The 18,154-nt window shown below is 46.8% G+C and overlaps 1 protein-coding gene across 4 annotated transcripts in view; it reads left to right on the top strand.

Annotated features, from left to right (window-relative positions):
• The window catches only part of LOC139229683 (cyclic AMP-dependent transcription factor ATF-6 beta-like), a 174,811-nt gene that overhangs the window by 22,649 nt on the left and 134,008 nt on the right, over window positions 1–18,154 (top strand). Inside the window, exon 1 of one of the 4 annotated variants that reach the window (XM_070861202.1) lies at window positions 4,218–4,258. The exons of 2 other annotated variants lie outside the window; for them this stretch is intronic. In XM_070861202.1, coding sequence (XP_070717303.1) covers window positions 4,249–4,258 — 10 coding nt within the window. In that variant the 5' untranslated portion in view covers window positions 4,218–4,248. Of the gene's footprint in view, window positions 1–4,217; window positions 4,259–4,577; window positions 4,704–18,154 lie in introns of those variants that run through there. One more of the 4 variants, XM_070861203.1, reaches the window with a different exon arrangement.

Below are 18,154 nucleotides of genomic sequence, written 5' to 3'. Positions count from 1 at the left end.
GGGGAGGGATGGATGAGGGGGTGGGGAGGGGAGGGATGGATGAGGGGGAGGGGAGGGATGGATGAGGGGGGGGAGGGGAGGGATGGATGAGGGGGGGAGGGGAGGGATGGATGAGGGGGTGGGGTGGGGAGGGATGGATGAGGGGGTGGGGTGGGGAGGGATGGATGAGGGGGTGGGGTGGGGAGGGATGGATGAGGGGGTGGGGAGGGGAGGGATGGATGAGGGGGGGGAGGGGAGGGATGGATGAGGGGGGGGAGGGGAGGGATGGATGAGGGGGGGGGGGGAAGGAGATTTGGGGGGGGGGAGCGGGAAGTCGGGTCGGGTGCGGTGGGGGGGGGGGTGAGAGCGAGAAGTCGGGTCGGGTGCGGTGGGGGGGATGGGGGCTCGGTTTCGGGGGAGGGGGGGCCCGGGGGCAGGTGGGGGGGGAAGCGGGAGTCGGGTCGGTGTCGGTGTCCGGTCTGGAGGTGGGGGGGGGCGGGGGTCGGGTCGGGTCCGGAGGCGGGAAGCGGGAGTCGAGTCGAGTCGGGAGGAAGCAGGAGCTGGCCGTGGGTGGAGCCTTATTCACGCAGCCCCAGTGAGGCCATTGGGCCAAGGCTAGGGGCTGCGTGCTTCGGCCCCTCCCACACAGTTTTGGGCGCCTGGAGCTACTGCACATGCGCGCCCACTGTAGCGTGCATGTGCAGAGGTTCCGGCACTGTTTTCAGCGCAGGGACCTGGCTCCGCCCCCTACAGCTCCTGCTGCGCTGCGCCGAGGGCCAGAGGACCTGCAGGGAGCTGGAGAACCTGGAGGTTTTTTGAAGGCGCACTTTGTGGCGCAAAAAACGGGCGTCCAGGTCGGGACTGCGCTGTTCTAGGCGCGGCTCGAAACTTGGGCCCTTTGTATCATCAGCAAACTTGGCTACATTACACTCAGTCCCTTCATTCACGTCATTAATATAGATTGTAAATAGTTGCGGCCCCACCACCGATCCCTGCGGAACCCCAGTAGTTATTGTTTGCCTACCGGAAAATGACCCATTTATCCCGACTTTGTTTTGTGTTAGTTAGCCAATCCTCTATCCATGCTAATATATTGCCCCCAACCCCGTGAACTTTTATTTTGTGCAGTAACCTTTTATGTGGCACCTTATCGAATGCCTTCTGGGAATCCAAATACACCAGAGACTCGTTCCCCCTTATCCACCCTGCTCGTTACATCCTCAAAGACTCCAGCAAATTTGTTAAACATGATTTCATAAAACCATGCTGAGTCTGCTTGATTGAATTATGCTTTTCCAAATATCCTGGTACTGCTTCCTTAATAACGTACTCCAGCATTTTCCCAACGACAGATGTTAAGCTAACTGGTCTATAGTTTCCTGCTTTTTGTCTGCTTTTTTTTTAAAAACAGTGGTGTTACATTTGCAGTTTTCCAATCTGCTGGGACCGCCCCAGAATCCAGGGAATTTTGGTAGATTGCAGCCAATGCATCCACTATCTCTGCAGCCACTTCTCTTAAGACCCGAGGATGTAAGCCATCAGGTCAGGGGACTTGTCTGCCTTTAGTCCCATTATTTTATCAAGTACTACTTCATTAGTGATAGTGATTGTATTAAGTTCCTCGCTCCCTATATAGCCCCTTGATTATCCACTATTGGGATGTTTTTAGTATCTTCTACCATGAAGACCGATGCAAAATATTTGTTCAATATCTCTGCCATTTCCCTGTTCCCCATTATTAATTCCCTAGTCTCATCCTCTAGGGGACCAACATTTACTTTAACCACTCTTCCTTTTTGTGTACCTGTAGAAACTCTTATTATCTGTTTTTATATTTTGTACAAGCTTACTTTCATCATCTATCTTCTCCCTCTTTTTTTTTTTAAGTTCTTTGCTGGCTTTTAAAAGTTTCCCAATCGTCTGGCCTCCCACTAGTCTTGGCCACATTGTATGCCCTTGTTTTCAATTTGATACCATCCCTTATTTCCTTAGTTAGCTACGGATGGTTATCCCTTCTCTTAGTCTTTCCTTCTCATTGGGATATATTTTTGTTGCGAGTTATGAAATATCTCTTTAAATGTCTGCCACTGCTCATCAACTGTCCCATTCTTTAATCTGTTTTCCCAGTCCACTTTAGCCAACTCTGCCTTCATATCTTTGTAGTCTCCTTTATTTAAGCTTAGGACCCTGGTTTAAGAACCAACTTTCTCACCCTCCAACTGAATGTGAAATTCAACCATATTATGGTCACTCATTGCTTGAGGATCCTTTACTACGAGATCATTTATTAATCCTGTTTCATTACACAGTACCAGATCTAAGATAGCCTGCTCCCTGGTTGGTTCTGCAGCATACTGTTCAAGGAAACTATCCCGGATACACCATGAACTCCTCCTCAAGGCTGCCCTGGCGAATTTGCTCATGGTTCCTGTTCAAGGAACAGGAAGTACTGCTGTACAGAACCTTTGGAAGAAAGACTTGCATTCATATAGCGCCTTTCATGACCACTGGATGTCTCGCAGCACTTTACAACTAATGAAGTACTTTTGAAGTGTAGTCATTGTAGTAAAGTAGGGAAGCGTGGCAGCCAATTTGCGCACAGCAAGCTCCCACAAACTGCATCGTGATCACGACCAGATCAATATTGGCCCTCGGACCAAGGAGAACTCTCCTGCTCTTCTTTGAAATAGTGGCCCTGGGATCTTTTACGCCCACTGGAGAGCGCAGACAGAGTTTTCTTTAACGTCTCATCCAAAAGACGGCAGCTCCGACAGTGCAGCGCTCCCTTAATACTGCCACTAGATTTTTTTTTTGTTCTCTGGTCCCTGCAGTGGAACTTGAACCTACAATGTTATAACTCCGAGGCGAGGGTGCTACCTACTGAGACACGGCTGACACTACAGAGGTACGGTAACCTAGTGGTTATGTTACTGGACTACTAATCTAGAGGTCTTGACGAATGATCCAGAGTCCATGAGTTCAAATCCCATCACGGCAGCTGGGGAATTTAAATTCAGTTAATTAAATAAACCTGGAATTAAAAAGCTAGTGTCGGTAATGACCATGAACCTACCAGATTGTCGTAAAAAGCTGTCTGATTCACTAATGTACTTTACAGTGTCCACTGTGGCTCTGTGGGTAGTGCACTGGCTGCTGAGTCAGTAGGTTCAAGTCCCACTCCAGCATTTTGTGCACATAAATCTAGGCTGACCCTCCAGTGCAGTGCTGAGGGAGCGCTGCCCTGTCGGAGGTGTTGTCTTTTAAACGTTAAACGTTAAACCGAGGCCCCATCTGCTCTCTCAAGTGGATGTAAAAGATTCCGTGGCACTATTTCTAAGAGGAGCAGGGGAGTTATCCTCAGCGTCCTGGCCAATAATTATCCCTCAATCAGCATCACAAAAACACATTATCTGTTCATTATCACATTGCTGTTTGTGGGAGCTTGCTGTGCGCAAATTGTCTCCTGTGTTTCCTACATTACTACAGTGACTTGACTTCAGAAGTAAAAAGAAAGACTTGCATTTATATAGCACCTTTCACGACCACCGGGCGTCTCAAAGCGCTTTACAGCCAATGAAGTGTTTTTGGAGTGTAATGTGGGAAATGCGGCAGCCAACTCTCTCAATGACCAGATAATCTGTTTTTGTTATGTTGATTGAGGGCTAAATATTGGGCCCAGGACGCCGGGGATAACTCCTCTACTCTTCGAAAGAGTGCCGTGGGATCTTTTACGTCCACCTGAGGGGGCAGACGGGGCATCCGTTTAACGTCTCATCCGAAAGATGGCACCTCCGACAGTGCAGCACTCCCTCAGCACTGCACTGGAATGTTAGCCTAGATTAATGCGCTCACGTTCCTGAAGTGGGACGTGAACCCACAGCCTTCATTGGCTGTAAAGTGCTTTGGGATTTCGTGAGGTCATGTGTTGTGAATGAAAGTCTTTCTTTCTCTTTCTCTCTCAATGCACTTTTGCTTTTAGTGCTATCTGTTCTCGGGACTGTTTTGTGGGTGCTCGGGACAGGTGGCAGTCTCGTTTGGACAGGTGTAGTTTGGCCACAAAGAGCTTCCACCCCCAGCCCGTCCCACCCCGCACAGAGTTAAGAATTCTGATGCAACACTGCCTGTTTATTGAGGGATCTAGGAAGCAAGTCAATATAAAGGATGTGACTGTGCCAGTATTTTGGCAAGTTGTGCGCGTGGGCAGATCCTTTCCAGCTTTTCAAGCCTGAGCCAAACTGTAAAGCTGCAGACAGTTTACACGCCGTGTTGATGGGCAGAAGTAAGCCACGCAAAACGCGTCCTGCTTCACTACCTCAGTTCGTCGTGTGTTTTTAGTTTCTCTTCCTCCTTGGTCTCGCTTCAGTTAACTTTTAGCGCTCTGGTTCTGCAGCTTTCAGAGTTGGTCCCCTTTGGGAAGGGGCGGTCCCCTTTGACAGAGCGCTGCACACGGAAAGAATGTGCGGCCAAACAAACAGGTGGCCATGTTGTTGCCAGCTTGGCTCAGTGTCGTCGCTGAGTCAGGTTGCCTCGTAGGAACTTTTGAGAGCTGCTACTTCGTCAGTGTTGGGTTACGTGGAGCGATTAACAGAAGTTGGGATTGTTCTCCGAGCAGGAGAAGGCTAAGGGGCGATTTAATCGAGGCGTTCAAAAGAAACTCTTCCCACTGGCAGGACGGCTGGTGACCGGAGGAGACAGATTTAAGACAAAGGGCAGAACATCCATGGGTGAGATTGTAGAATCGTAGAATGATGCAGCGTAGAAGGCCGCCATTCGGCCCATCGTGCCTGTGCTGGCTCTTTGAACGAGCTATCTTTCAGTGTCACCTGTGGCTCAGTGGGTAGCACTCACCTCTGATTCAGAAGGTTGAGAGTTCAAGTCCCACTCCAGTGCCGCACTGTTGGAGGTGCCGTCTTTCGGATGAGACGTTAAACCGAGGCCCCGTCTGCTCCCTCAGGTGGACATAAAAGGTCCCATGACATTATTTCGAAGAGGAGCAGGGGAGTTATCCCTGGTGTCCTGACCAACATTTATCCCTCAGTCAACATAACAATCTGGTCATGATCACATTGCCGTTTGTGAGAGCTTGCTGTGTGCAAATTGGCTGCCGCGTTTCCCACATTACAACCGTGACTGCACTCAAAGTGCTTCATTGGCTGTAAAGTGCTTTGGGACCTCCAGTGGTCGTTAAAGGCGCTATATAAATGCAAGTCCTTTCTTGTTTTCTTTATCTAATTAGTCCCAGTCCTCTGCTCTTTCCCCATCGGGTTTCCCTTTCACGTATTTATCCAATTCCATTTTTGAATGTTACTGTTTAATCTGCTTCCACCGCTCTATCAGGCAGGGCATTCCAGATCATGCTGTGTATTAAAAAAATTTGAAGAAAATCGATCAATAAAAAGAAGTTGTGTTAAAACTGTCCATGTCAGCTACAGCCAGCGTCAGTGGATGTGCTGACCTCATTTTAAGAAGCAAAAACACGGTGGATACAAATTAAGGCTGACTTATCTACTGTTGATCAAGAACATACAGTTCCCGTCATTCAATCCAGCTTTTTAAATGATTCCAGATTTTTACCTCCGAGACCAAGCTGTCCAATCCACTGGTTAATGAATCCTAGTGTGAAGAAGAAAGCAGGGTCTGATAGCTTAGTGGTGTTTTTAAAAAAAACTAAGAAAATGCTTGAAGCACTCAGCAGGTCAGGCAGTGACCGTGCACAGAGAGACAGGCAGCGTTTCAGGTCGATGACCCTTCACCAGTTCCCTGTCATCGACCTGACCGCTGCCTTGGTTTCTCTCTCCACACATGCTGCTGAGTATTTCCAGCATTTTGTGTTTTTTTTTAAACCAGATTTCCAATGCCTGCAGTGTTTCGCTTTTGTACAAGTGGCTCTGGTGTTGGACTAGTGACTCAGAGGTCGGTCGTGTGTTCAAATCCCACCCCATGGCAGGAACTGAAATTGATTTAATTCAAGGCACCAGATAAAATGACCATGAATGTTGCATTAACAACCCAAACTGGCACCTGCTGCTTCTACCTGGTCCGGCCTTTGTGTGACTATCACTGTGAATCCCACACTCAGATTGGCTCTTAAAGCCCCCGGGGCAAATACTGCCTTGCCAAAAACTATTGAAGAACCAACATTGCGAACATTGCCAGGGTATCCATGTCAGGAAAGGATGAACAGGCTGGATCTCTCTTCTCTTAGAAAAAAAGAAGGCTGAGGGCTGACCTAATAGAGGGCTTTAAAATTCTGAAAGATTTTGATAGTGGATACAGAGGGCCCAAGTTTCCCTAACCCCTTTTTCTGGCGCACTCACCCGAGGTGGGCCGCTTTTGTCCGCCTCCAAACGCGCTGAAAATCTTCCTCCCGATTCTGGCCGCTCCCCAGCCTCTTCTCGGTGGTGGCGTAGCGTGGCCAGTAGATTGGGGGCGGAGCCAGGTCCCGGCGCTAAAAACAGTGCCGGGACCTCTACACATGCGCCCTAGAGTGCGCGCGCATGTGCAGTAGCTCCTGGCAGCCCGAATCTGTGCGACGCTGTGCGGGAGGGGCCCGAAGCACGCCGCCCCTAGTCCTGGCCGAATGGACTCCCTCATCGGCGGCCCGTTGTGTTCCCTAAGGTAGGACTTCTATTTTTTATTTGTTGTTTATTTATTGTTTGATTGCTTATTACTTTGGTCTTGGTGCTTTAGGTGCAGGGTTCCTTGTATTTTTTATTAATTAACTGTTTATTACTTTTTGCGCTTTGTTTAGTGCTTGGTGCTTTAAATGTATTAATGCTTCTTTAATGTTGTTGTGAAGGTGTTTAGTGCTTTGCAAGGTCCCCTTCCCCCCCCCCCCCCCCCCCCCCCTCTCTATCTCTGGCTGCCTGCGCTGATTTCTTAATTCACTGCAGGGATTTTCAGAACCTACGCTGGCCTAAGTTAGTTTGGAGTAAGTTTTAGCTAGCTAAACTTGCTTAAATGGCCAAAACAGGCATAAGTGGCTGGTAATGCCTCCTTTTGAAAAAAAAAATGAACTTAGTTGGGTTTTTTTTTAACTCATTTACACTGGAGCAACTTAAATGGGGAGAATTGCGATTTTTAAGTTACTCCAAAAATGGAGCAACTCCTGGGGAAACTTGGACCCATGGAGAGTGTTTCCACTTGTGGGGAAGAGCATAACTAGAGGCCATCAATATGATAGTCACCAAGAAATCCACGAGGGAATTCCGAAGAAACTTCTTTACCCAAAGATTGGTGAGAATGTGGAACTCGCTACCACGGAGTGGTTGAAGTGAATAGCACAGGTACATTTAAGGGGTGGCTTGACGAGCATATGAGGGGGAAGGGAAGATATGCTAATAGATTTAGATGAGGAAAGATGGGAGGAGGCTCGAGTGGAGCATGGACTGGTTGGACCAAATGTCCTGTTTTTGTCATAGATCCTATGGAATTTGCATCAAATTTACTTTTCCAAGGCTGAAAAGAGGCTTCTGAGAGGGGTAGGCTTTCATGGCATTGTACATTCCATGTCCTTTGATGCTCGGGATCAATTTTCGGGCTCCTCACTGCACCACTCCTGGGCTGAGAGCAGAACTGAAGAATTTACCCCAACCCCAAAGCATCAAGCGAGGAAGAGCTGGTGAGCGGCCTATGTGGGATCTTACAATTGCTGCACAGCTTAGGGGGAACATTGCCCATCGCCTCAGTGCTCGCTGACCTACATTGGATCTTGGTCCATTTTAACATTCTCATTCTTGTTTTCAAATCCCTCCATGGCCTAATATCTCCTCCTATAGCTAGGAGTCAAATGTTGTTCAAAAACACTCCTGTGAAGAGCCTTGAGAGTATGTTAAAGGTGCTATATAAATGCAAGTTGTCCTGAATTGGGTGATCATATCAGTGGTGACAGTTGACTAGTGCATCTACCATTGCGAAAATGGGTTCTGAAATAACTCGTTCAGTGTGGTGCTGTCTGCCTTGCAAAACTGCAATTTGTTTAGAGCACTGTTGCCATACACTTGTATTCATTATTGGTTACTCCAACTTCTGTAAGTGCAGCTATTGTAATCGAGTCTTGCAGACAGATTGATCACTTTCTGCGAGCTTTTAGTTTAGTTTTGCTGTAGTACTCCTTATCAGCTTTGTCAGTTGGCCTTTTAACTTGCATCGCTGCGATTTTCAAAATTCTCATCCTTGTTTACAAATCCCTCCATGGCCCTCGCCCCTCCCTATCTCTGTAATCTCCTCCAGCCCCACAACCCCCGAGATGTCTGCGCTCTCTAATTCTGCCCTCCTGACCATCCCTGATTATACAGGTAGAATGTCCGAAATCTGGAGTTCTGAAATTCGGACACCGTACCGATCTGTGGAGGGGCCGTCCGGAATCCGGAAAATGCTCCCAAATCCGGGCAGCCTTCCAAACTAATTACTGCCCCGAGCCGGGCTGAGGGAGGGGGGAAAACGTCCCCCAAAAGTTCTTCAAAAAAACTCTCAAAACCCCCACCCTCTAAATTGCCGAAAAAGAATCAAAAAACAAAAGCTCCAACCCACTTCTTCTTGCAGGCCTTCACACCCACAGGCACCGCTGTCCCTGGGGCCACAACGCAGGTCTCCCCACTACACCCCCCCCCCCCCCACCCGTGCGTCTTCCCTCGGCCAGACCACGGGTGTATCAAAAGTCCAAAGCACCACGACCACGGCACCCCCAGCCTTGCACACCGACGGTCTGCCTAAAACCACTGGCGTAAGACACCGGCGAAACTCCTCAAAGCCTGCTCTGCACTTTCCCAAATGGCACAACACCTGCACAAAACAGCCGTCCGAAAACCGGACACGCACAGTGCAGTCGTCCGGAATCGGCTCCCCAAACCAGCCGGATCCTATAACCAAATCAAACCGCGCAAATAGGGAGCTGCGATCAGATTGCAACGCCCCATGACCCCAAACCGACCCGACCTCATCCCACCCATCCCCACATGCTTGCTATTAATATCTGATGAGAATATTTTACTGTATGCTGTACCACAATTTTTCTGAACAAAAATAAATCTCATTGAGTAAGATTGCAATAGAGAAAATAATACAATACATGTATATATTCTGCTCTCTCTCAGAAAAGTCCTATTTCTTTCTCTTTTCCTCCCTCCTCGGTTTGCTGAAGGGTTGTGGATTTGGGACGTCACTGCAAATACCTGAACCTCCAACGTCCGGAAATACCTGAAATCTGGAGTGGCCTCAGTCCCGAGGTTTCCGGATTTCGGACGCTCTACCGGTAATGGCTGAACCATCGGTGGCCGTGTCTTCAGCTGCCTGGGCCCCAAGCTCTGAAACTCCCTGCATAAACCTCTCCGCCTCTCTACTTCTCTTTTCTCCAAGACGCTCCTTAAAACCTACCCCTTTAACCAAGCTATTGGTCACCTGCCCTAATTTTTTCTTGTGCATCTCGGTGTCAAATTGTTATCGCATAATACTCCTGTGAAAGCGCCTTGGGTCGTTTCACTACGTTAAAGTTGCTTTATAAATACAAGTTGATGATGCACAGAATTACATTACAGGGAATGGGCAGCACAGAAACAGGTCATTCGGTCCAACTGCTCCATGCCTGTCTTTATGCAACACATAAGCTCTGTCCTGCCACCCTCAAAGATTTCACAAAAGAAGGTGAGAGCAGCCTTGTTGAGACACCCAAACCGGTAGATTCCCCTCCCATCCCCCCCCCCACCCGACTATTCGCAGTATCTTCGCGGGAAGCATGGCAGAGGTCAGGAACTCAGCTGGACGTGTGAGTTCGAATCTCCATCTCGCTCATCTGGAGTCTGTCCGTTACCCACCTCGGCGCGCTTAATGTCCCGCTATTGCACACTTCCTTCACCTTGCCATTGCCGGCTGTGCCTTCAGCTGTCTGGGCCCTAAACTCTGAAATTCACTCTCTAAACCTTTCCACCTCTTTCTCTCCCTTTTTGAAGAAGCTCTTTCAAACCTACCTCTTTGATCAAGTATTAAGTCACCTGCCCTAATCGCCTTATGAGACCTGGTGTCAAATTTTTGTTCGATAATCGTTCCTGTGAAGCACCTTGGGACGTTTTACTGAGTTAAAGGCGCTGTATAAATGCAAGTTGTTGTTGACGTGTCCCACAACCGGTGCCAACACCAACCAGATTCGCAGCGGGTGGGACCCAGCTTAATCATTAAAAAAAACAAGCAGGCCTTGTGGCTCCATACTTGTTAAATCCCACAGCTTGACTTTGGTGTGGTCACCTGCTGTACAAGACCTGTGTAACATTCGGGCAATATGGAAGCTGCATAGCAGATCAGCTATTCTCCATTCTATTTCTCTCCGACACTCATTTGTTAAGTAAATTAATGTAAATATGAACGGGTATTTTATTCATTTATCTGGAAACAGATGACGCTTTGTATTGACAGTGCTGAGGGTTCAGTTGTTGTGCCTGAGCACAATTTAACCCCACCCCACCCCTCCCTACGCACCTGAATCAGGTGGGAGTGGCTGTAGCATATCTGATCTCTTGTACCGATATCAAGCTGTTGCCTAAGAACATAAAATAAGAAATAGTAGCAGGAGTCGGCCATTCGGCCCCTCGAGCCTGCTGCGCCATTTAATAAGATCATGGCTGATCTGATCATGGACTCAACTCCACTTCCCTGCCCGCTCCCCATAACTCTTTCGTGTCATATCGCTGAAAAATCTGTATCTCCGCCTTAAATATATTCAATGACCCAGCCTCCACAGCTCCACAGATTTACAACCCTCGGAAGAACTTCCTCCTCATCTCCGTTTTAAATGGGCGGCCCCTTTATTCTGAGACTGACCCTGAATTTTAGTTTCCCGTATGAGTGGAAATATCCTCTCTCCTTGTCGAGCCCCCTCATTATCTTTAAGTTTCAATAAGATCATCTCTCATTCTTCTGAACTCCAAAGAGTATTGGCCCAACTTACTCAAGCTATTCTCATACGTTAACCCCCTCATCTCTAGAATCAACCTCGTGAACCTTCTCTAAACAGCCTCCAATGCAAGTATATCCTTCCTTAAATACGGAGACCAAAACTGTACGCAGTACTCCAGGTGTGGCCTCACAAATACCCTGTAAAGTTGTAGCAGGACTTTTCTGCTTTTATACTCTATCCCCCTTGCAATAAAGGCCAACATTCCATTGGCTTTCCTGATCACTTGCTGTACCTGCATACTCACTTTTTGTGTTTCATGCACAAGGACCCCCAGGTCCCTCTGTACTGCAGCACTTTGCAAATTTTCTCCATTTAAATTATAATTTGCTTTTCTATTATTTCTGCCAAAGTGGATAACCTCACATTTTCCCACATTATACTTCATCTGCCAAATTTTTGCCCACTCACTTAGTCTGTCTATATCCCGTTGTAGATTTTTTTTGTGTGTCCTCCTCACAATTGGCTTTTCCACCCATCTTTGTATCATCAGCAAACTTGGCTACATTACACTCGGTCCCTTCATCCAAGTCATTAATATTGATTGTAAATAGTTGAGGCCCCAGCACCGATCCCTGCGGCACCCCACGAGTCACTGCCAACCAGAAAATGACGCCTTTATCCTGAAGTTTTGTGTTAGTTAGCCAATCCTCTACCCATGCTAATATATTACCCCCAACCCCGTGAACTTTTATTTTGTGCAGTAACCTTTTATGTGGCACCTTATCGAATGCCTTCTGGAAATCCAAATACACCACATCCACTGATTCCTCCTTATCCATCCTGCTTGTTACATCCTCAAAAAAAAAACCCCAGCAAATTTGACAAACATAATTACCTTTTCATAAAACTATGCTGACTCTGCTTGATTGAATCATGCTTTTCCAAATGTCCCGCTACTGCTTCCTTAATAATGGACACCAGCATTTTCCCAATGACAGATGTTCAGTTAACTGGTCTATAGTTTCCTGCTTTTTGTCTGCCTCCTTTTTTAAATAGGGGCATTATATTTATGGTTTTCCAATCTGCTGGGACCACTCCAGAATCCAGGGAATTTTGGTAGATTACAACCAATGCATCCACTATCTCTGTAATGTAAGCCATCAGGTCCAGGGGCTTGTCTGCTTTAGTCCCATTATTTTACCGAGTACTGCTTCCTTAGTGATCATTATTGTATTAAGTTCCTCGCTCCCTAAAGCCCTTTGATTATCCACTATTGGGATGTTTTTAGTGTCTTCTACCGTGAAGACCTATACAAAATATTTGTTCAACGTCTGTGCCATTTTCTTGTTCCCCTTTATTAATTCCCCAGTCTCATCCTCTAGGGGACCAACAATTACTTTAGCCACTCTTTTCCTTTTTATGTACCTGTAGAAACTCTTACTATCTGTTTATATATTTCATGCTGGTTTACTTTCATAATTTATCTTCCCCCTCATTTTCTTTTTTACTTGTTCTTTGGGAAACTTTTAAAAGCCAGCAATCGTCTGACCTTCCATTAGTCTTGGCCACATTGTACGCCCTTGTTCAATTTGATATCATCCCTTATTTCCTTCGTTAGCCATGGATGGTTATCCCTTCTCTTACAGTTTCTCCTTTTCATTGGGATATATTTTAGTTGTGAGTTATGAAATATCTCCTTAAATGTCTGCCACTGCTCATCAACCGTCCCATTCTTCAATTTATTTTCCCAGTCCACTTTAGCCAACTCTGCCTTCATACCTTTGTAGTCTCCTTTATTTAAGCTTAGGACACTGGTTTGAGATCCAACTTTCTCACCCTCCAATTGTATGCTTTCTGAAAGGTGCGTCTCACTCATTGGGTTGGGGGGATTGCGACGGAGTCAAGTTCGAAGGTGCTGCTTTAGTCCTGAGATTGAAATAACAATCCTTCAACACAAGTATCCAATGACTTCTATATTGGGGACTTGACAGGCTGGGGAGTGTAGAACCAGGGGTCACAGTCTCAGAACAAGGGGTTGGCCATTTAGAACTGAGATGAGGAGAAATTTCTTCACTGAGGCTGGTGAATCTTTGGAATTCTCTGCCCCAGAGAGCTGTGGCGACTCAGTCGTTGAGTATATTCAAGACCAAGATCTATAGATTTTTGGATATTAAGGAAATCAAGGGATAGTGCAGGAAAGTGGAGTTGAGGTAGAAGATCAACCATCATATCATTGAATGGCGGAGCAGGCCCGAAGGGCAGAATGGCCTCCTCCTGCTCCTGTTTCTGATCTTGTGTTCGGTGATATATAAGCACTAATATATGCACAACTATGATGTTTTTAAAAGGGGAGCACACACTATTAGAATTCTGACCTTAAGCTTTTGTCGGGACGGTGCTAACTCTGATCAGGAAAAAGTAGAAAAGATTAAAGATCTGAATGGAGGCCTGTAGTGTTGTGTGAAGAATGGGCAGTTGTGACAATGTAGAGTGATGGTTAGGAATGTAATTATAATGCGTCCCAATAAATTTTTACATTGTGGCCGGAAGGGCTATCCGATACCGGTAACACTGACCCACCTTTTTTTTTAAATTGCATAACAAAATATCCCTTGTACAGTAGAACACTTTGTAATGTAAGGAGTGGACAGTTTATTACAAAGTATTACAGCACAGAAACAGGCCATTCAACCCAACTGGTTTATGCCAGTGTTTATGCTCCACATGAGCCTCCTCACATACCACTTGCTCTTACCCTGTCAGCATATCCTATTCCTATCTTCCCCACGTGCTTATCTAGCATCCCCTTAAATGCATCTCTGTAATTTGCCTCAACTGCTCCTTGTGTTAGCGAGTTCCACATTCTCGGCGCACTTCTTCATCCCTTATTGCATTTATTAGTGACTATCTTCTATTAATGGCCCCTAGTTCTGGTCTTCCCCTCTTTCCATTCCCCCCCCCCCCCCCGGAAGTGGAAACATCTTCTCCACGTCTACCCTATCAAACCATTTCATAACCTTGAGAACTTCTAGCAGGTCATCCCTCGGCCTTCTCTTTTCTGGAGAAAAATCCCCCAGATGTGTGAAACCCGCTGTGCTATCTGACTCTTTCTTTCCAACTTCAAGTTAAAATGGTGCTGCCCTTGTGTGAGTATTTAGTGTCTGCAGTTACCATGGTGAGGATAGATAGTGTCGGAGCGTTTTGCACCTTATGCCCAGTCCGTTATCAGGGTTTTTTTTCTCTCTCTGCCCTTCCTGGAATGAAAACCCAAAATAAAAAACGCCCAACAGCATACGTGACCTTTCCAAAGGCTGGAATATCTTCATTGCCATTTCCCTCCCCCAGAAAGCAGGAAGTTCCATTTGAGCAGAAAACAGGCAGTTATTTTGACCTCAGCCTTTAGGTGTCAAACAGTAACTGAAAGCTGGCTTTTTCCCATTGTTTTTTGTGTTTGTAAAATCGGTGCCACTGCCCAGAATGAACTAAATGTCCAGATATCCTCCTGGCTGTGATCTGCGTGTCTGTTGTTTTTAAGCTAATGGCTTCCCTTCTTTTCACCAAGTTTCCAAAAAGAAAGTGCTATTTAAAAAAACGAAGAAAGACTTAGAAACATAGAAAGATAGAAATTCACAGAAGGGGGCCATTTCGGCCCATTCATGTCCGCGCCGGCCGACAAAAAGCCGCACGGCCCTCGGTCAGCAGCCCTGAAGGTTACATACAAACCTATGAACAATGACGGAAAGGCAAAGAGCACCCAGCCCAACCAGTCCGCCTCACACAACTGCGACACTCCTTGCACTAAAATATTCCACACTCCACCCCAACCGGAGCCATGTGATCTCCTGGGAGAGGCAAAAACACCAGATAAAAACCCAGGCCAACTTAGGGGGAAAAATTCTGGGAAAATTCCTCTCTGACCCATCCAGGCGATCGAAACTAGTCCAGGAGATCACCCTGGCCGTATTCTATTCCCTGCAGTACTTACCATTATATCTGCTCCGTCCAACTGTCCAATCCCAATTACCAGCTCTAGGTCCGTAACCCTGCAGGTTACTGCACTCAGTGCCCATCCAACCATCTCTTAAAATTGGTGAGGGTTTCTGCATCCACCACTCTTCCAGGCAGCGAGTTCCAGATCCCCACAACCCTCTGCATAAAGAAGCCCCCCTCAAATCCCCTCTAAACCTTCCACCAACCACCTTAAAACTATGGTCCCCTCATAATAGACCCCTCCACCAATGGAAATAGACCCTTACAGTCCATTATATCCAGACCCCTCAATATTTTGTACACCTCATGACTGTGCGATGTCCCAAAATGCTTTGTAGCCAATGAAGTACTTTTAAACTGTAGTCATTGTTGTAATGTACGGAACGCGACAGCTGTTTTGAGCACAGCAAACGGCAATGTGATGATGACCAGATCACCTGTGTTTGTGATGCTGATTGAGGGATGAATACCAGACAGTACACTGGGGATAACTCTCATGCTGCTCTTTGAAATAGTAGGATCTTTTTTGGGGAGTGGGACTTGAACCCACAACCTTCTGACTCAGAGGTGAGAGCACTACCCACGAAGCCACGACTGACACTGTATTTCACCTTTCCAATAATAATCAAAACTCTATCCGTATCGAATATAGGATTACATCGGATATACAGCACAGAAACAGGCCATTCGGCCCAACCAGTCCATGTAGGAGTTTATGCTCCACTCGAGCCTCCTCCTGTCTTTCCTCATCTAAATCTATTTGCATATCCCTGTATTACCTTCTCCCTTGTGCTTGTCTGGCCTCCCCTTAAATGCATCCATACTATTCGCTTAACCACTACCTGTGGTAGCGAGTTCCACATTCTCACCACTCTCTGGGTAAAGAAATTTCTTCTGAAGTTGATTGAATGAAATCTGTGAAGTTTTAAGATAGCTTCGCAGTTCCTTCTCTTTGAACTGGAGGATAACGTGTTTTTAAAATTAATTCTAGGGATGTGGGTGTCTCAGATCCTGGGAACTGAGTGGCTTCCTCTGCTTAAGAGTCATAGAAACATAGAAAATAGGTGCAAGAGTAGGCCATTCGGCCCTGCGAGCCTGCACCACCATTCAATAAGATCATGGCTGATCATTCACCTCAGTACCCCTTTCCTGCTTTCTCTCCATACCCTGTGATCCCTTTAGCCGTAAGGGCCACTTCTAACTCCCTTTTGAATATATCTAACTAACTGGCCTCAACAACACTCTGCGGTACAGAATTCCACAAGTTAACCACTCTCTGAGTGAAACAGTTTCTTCTCATCTCGGTCCTAAATGGCTTACCCCTTATCCTTAGACTGTGACCCCTGGTTCTGGGATTGGAGTCACATATAGGCCAGACCGGGTAAGAATGGCAGATTTCCTTCCCTGAAGGGACATTAGTGAACCAGTTGTAGGTGTTTTCTTTTTAACAACAATCTGGCAACTTCTTGGTCACTTGTACTGATAGCAGGTTTATTTTTGAACTGAATTTAATTCTCAAACTTTCAGCAAATAATTTTGAAAGCAAATGGAATGTTGGCCTTTATTGTAAAGGGGATGGAGTATAAAAGTAAGGAAGTCCTGCTACAACTGTTCATCATGGGCAGACCCTCGGAGTCGAGGATGACTTGCTTCCACTCTAAAAGTGAGTTCTCAGCTGACTGAGAAATCCAGTGCGGTCTCTGTCACAGGTGGAGCAGACAGTGGTTGAAGGAAAGGGTGGTCGGGGAGCCTGGATTGATGCACGCTGCTTCTGCCGTCTACTCTTGGTTTCTGATTGTTCTCGGTGATGGGACTCGAGATGCTCGGCGCCCTCCCGGATGCTCTTCCTCCACTTTGGGAGGTCTTGGGCCAGGGATTCCCAGGAGTTGGTGGGGATGTTGCACTTTGTCAAGGAGACTTGACAACTGTACAGGGCATCGGTGAGACCACACCTGGAGTACTGCGTACAGTTTTGGTCTCCTTATTTAAGGAGGGACATACTTGCATTGGAGGCAGTTCAGAGCAGGTTCAAGAGGTTGATTCCTGAGATGAAGGTTATATGAAGAAAGTTTGGGCCTATACTCATTGGAGTTTAGAAGAATGAGAGGTGATCTTATTGAAACATGTAAGATTCTGAGGGGGCTTGTCAGGGTAGATGCAGAGAGGATGTTTCCCCTTGTGGGGAAGTCTAGAAGTAGGGGACATAGTCTCACCCATTTAAAATGGAGATGAGGAGGAATCTGTGGCATTCTCTACCCCAGAGAGCTGTGGAGGCTGGGTCATTGAACATATTTAAGGTGGAGATTGACAGATTTTTGAGTGATAAGGGAATAAAGGGTTATGGGGAGCAGGCAGGGAAGTGGAGCTGAGTCCATGATCAGATCAGCCTTGATCTTATTGAATGGCGGAGCATGCTTGAGGGGCCGAATGGCCGACTCCTGCTCCTATTTGTTATGTTCTTGTGTTGTTATGTTGCTCTCACATTCTCTAGATAATTAATTCAAGCCTCTGGATTGCTAGTGCAGTAACAGAACTACGACCCTACTGTACCCGCAATGAGCTCCTTAATGAGACAAAGTGAAAGACGTCAGATGGGGAAGGATGACGGGGTCGAGAATCGGGTGTGGTGAATCCTGTCTGATGAAAGTTGTACAAGTGCAGAGTGCTTGGTGAATTCCTTATCGGGAACAGTATGCCCACACTGCATGGCTGAATACTGTTTGAGATCGTGTTCACTGTTGAACTGTGCCAGGGGACAGAAAGACTCCACTGAGCTGGCTGGTGCAAGGGCCATGTGATAGAGATTATAAACTGGCTGATGGCCCATTTCCTCTTTTATTGTCCTCAGTGGAATTGGCCTCAAGCTGTGAGTAGCTACACAGCTTGAAGCCAGCAATAGAATTAGGAGCCTAGGAACAGGAGCAGGTCAGTCAGCCCCTCGTGCCTGCCATTTAGTTCGATCATGCTTGATCCGTACCTTAACTCTATCTACCTGCCTTGGTTACGTAACCCTTCATACTGTTACCTAACTGTCATCAAGATCCACGGCGCGGCCCTGGACAATGTGGACCACTTCCCATACCTTGGGAGCATCTTGTCTACAAGGGAAGACATCGACGACGAGATTCAATACAGCCTCCAGTGCCCCAGCGCAGCCTTGGCCGCCTGAGGAAAAGAGTGTTTGAAGATCAGGCCCTCAAATCTGCCACCAAGCTCATGGTCTACGGGGCTGTAGTTATACCCGCCCTCCTGTATGGCTCAGAGACATGGACCATATACAGTAAACCCCTCAAATCA

This window comes from Pristiophorus japonicus, chromosome 19, assembly GCF_044704955.1.
Source record: "Pristiophorus japonicus isolate sPriJap1 chromosome 19, sPriJap1.hap1, whole genome shotgun sequence".
In the NCBI taxonomy this organism is placed as follows: Eukaryota; Metazoa; Chordata; class Chondrichthyes; family Pristiophoridae; genus Pristiophorus; species Pristiophorus japonicus.
The sequence above is the reverse complement of the archived record's forward strand: the minus strand, read 5'-3'. Positions and strand labels throughout refer to the sequence as shown.